The sequence below is a fragment of the Priapulus caudatus genome, unplaced genomic scaffold (assembly GCF_000485595.1).
Source record: "Priapulus caudatus unplaced genomic scaffold, Priapulus_caudatus-5.0.1 Scaffold92, whole genome shotgun sequence".
NCBI classification, from domain to species: domain Eukaryota; kingdom Metazoa; phylum Priapulida; class Priapulimorpha; order Priapulimorphida; family Priapulidae; genus Priapulus; species Priapulus caudatus.
This window is the reverse complement of record NW_014577153.1, coordinates 401,494-403,993: the sequence shown is the minus strand read 5'-3', so window position 1 is coordinate 403,993 and position 2,500 is coordinate 401,494. Positions and strand designations below refer to the sequence as shown.

The following is a 2,500-nucleotide window of genomic DNA, read 5'->3' as shown; positions in this document are numbered from 1 at the left end:
ATGCACGGTCGGTGAGTCCCAGCAGTGGCATCAGCTCCGCCCCTCCCCCGCCCATGATGACGACCACGTTCTCATACACCTTGCTCTTGCCAGGCAGGCGGGACTTCGTATTCAGATTTCCTGCCTGTGTGGATAGATATATACTGTGTGTGTGTGTGTGCTGTGTGTGTGTTGTGTTGTGGTGGTTTGTGTGTGTCGTGTGTGTGGGTGTGTGTGTGTGTGTGTAGTGTGTGTGTTGTGTGTGTGTGTGTGTGTGTGTGTGTGTGTTGTGTGTGTGTGTGTGTGTGTGTGTGTGTGTGTGTGTGTGTGTGTGTGTGTGTGTGTGTGGTGTGTGTGTGTGTGTGTGTGTGTGTGTGGTGTGTGGTGTGTGTGTGTGTGTGGGTATGTGTGCGTGTATGATAAATGCGACTGTATTTTTCAATAAAGCAGCCGAACAGAGAGAGAGAGAGAGCAATAAGTATAGAGATAGATAGATACGATAGACTTGATAGATAGATAGATAGATACGATAGATAGGATACGATAGATAGATCAGATAGATTTAGATAGATAGAATAGAATAGATAGATAGATAGATAGATGGATAGATATAGAGAGAGAGCGAAGTAATAAATAATGGCAGACAATCTTCTAACAGTCGCATTCGCTACGCTTACTTGACAGGGCCTCGTCGCCGCACAGCACCACACAGATAACAGCAGAGCATTCAGCTCCGATGATGTATCGTATATGGCGGCGAAATACCGAAAGATGCAGGCGGCGGCAGCGCGGCGTCTGGCCCACCACCCACCCGCAGCGAACAGACGATGTCCGGCAGCAGCAGTGACGTCACCTACCAGACGATGCAGGAGAAGGATTCTTTTCCGCCCCTCAGGGACGATCGACGGGACCTCGACCGAGAACCTGAAGACGTCGCAGTGGGCGAGGCGCGGGCGCGGCCCCGCGGAGGCCAGCCGCGGGGGCCCGCGGGCGCGGCCGACGAACGCCCGGCGGGTCGATCCAGGTCGCGGCCGTCCTAAGGGGACGGCCACCCGCAGCGGACGACGCGTCCGCACGCAGACGCGCGCGCCGCTGAACGAACCACGGGGTCGAGGACGTCATCGATGACGTCATATCCGACTTCACGCTCGACGTTTCGGAAATGTCGAAGAGGATGCGGCAGCACGGCGCGCGCGGCCGACCGCATCCGGTCCTCGATCTGGATGCGCGGACGCTCGATCTGGATCCGGACCGGGATCGAACCGGTTCGCGGCGGCCGCCGCCAGGGGCGATTCGCGCCGGCCGGCGCAGCGCAGCCTGCCCGACGATGGCGAGGAGAGCTTCGTGTTCGAGGAGCAGCGATTGCATTTCGCCGATCCGAGCGCGCGTCGCGGGACGGCGCACCGCTACATGCCGCATCTCGCTAACCCGCTCGCCTCCATCAGCGGCTCGCAGCAGCATTCCGACGGTGCTAGGTGAGGAGCGCATGCGGCGTGCGTACGATGGCTCTATAGAGACGGGGAGAGAGCGACGTGGAGGGAGGGAGGGGGGAGGGAGGGAGGAGAGATGGCATGAAAGGGAGGAAAGAGTGGCGCATGCGGCGTGGCGGTCCGCTGGGCTCTATTATAATACGGGGAGAGAGAAAGAGATGGAGGGAGGACGGAGGGAGGCAGGGAGGGAGGGAGGGAGAGATGGTGGGAGAGAGGCAGGGACGGAGGGAGGGGAGAATGGAGGGAGGGAAGGAAAGAAGGAGAGGAGGGGAGGAGGGATGGAGGAAGGGAGGGAGGGAGGGAAGAGGAAGGGAGGCAGAGGGGGGGAAGAAGTACGAAGATAGAAGGAGGAGGGAAGAGAGGAGAGGGAGGAGGGAGGGAGGGAGGGAGGGAGCGGAGGGAGAGGAGAGGGAGGGAGGAGGGAGGGAGGGAAGGTGAAAGAGCGCATGCGGCGTGCGTCGCTGGGCTGTATAAATAAAACGGGAGAGAGAGAAAGAGATGGAGGAGAGGAGGAGATTAGGGAGGGAACGAGGGAGAAAGATGGCGAGGAACCAGAAGAACAGGGACAGGTAGGAAGGGGGATAGAGAGAGAGGAAAGGAGAGAGAGAGAGAGGAGGAGGGAGGGAGAAGAGGGAGGGAGGGAGGGAGAGGGAGGAGGGAGGGAGGAAGAGGGAGGAAAAGAAGAGAGGGAGGAGGGAGGAAAGAGAAGTTGGGAAAAAAAAAAGAGGAAAAAGAGGGCGGCAGAATGCAGGCGTAGACGGTCGCAATGGGACTCTATAGAAATACGGGAAAAATCGCGGGAAAAAGAGAATGGAGAGCGAGAAAAGAGTGGCGGTGAAAAAAGAAAGAAGGAAAAGGAGGAAAGAGGAGAGGAGAGAAAGAAGGAAAGAAAGGGAAAGAGAAGAAAAAAGAAAGGGAGGAGGGATGGGAGAGAGGGAGGAAGGGGAGAGAGGGAGAGGGAGGAGAAAAACAGAGAAGAATGGCGGACAGTAGAAAGAGGGACGGAGGCAAGGCGAGGGATGATAAAGGAG

The 2,500-nt window shown here is 57.6% G+C and overlaps 1 protein-coding gene across 1 annotated transcript in view; it reads right to left on the bottom strand.

Annotated features, from left to right (window-relative positions):
* LOC106804899 overlaps nucleotides 1–122 on the bottom strand; it is a 10,773-nt gene extending 10,651 nt beyond the window's left edge. The window contains exon 1 of the mRNA XM_014806289.1: nucleotides 1–122. This exon is cut by the window's left edge and continues 67 nt beyond it. Coding sequence (XP_014661775.1) covers nucleotides 1–55 — 55 coding nt within the window. The 5' untranslated portion in view covers nucleotides 56–122.
* Between the last annotated feature and the right edge of the window lie 2,378 nt (nucleotides 123–2,500).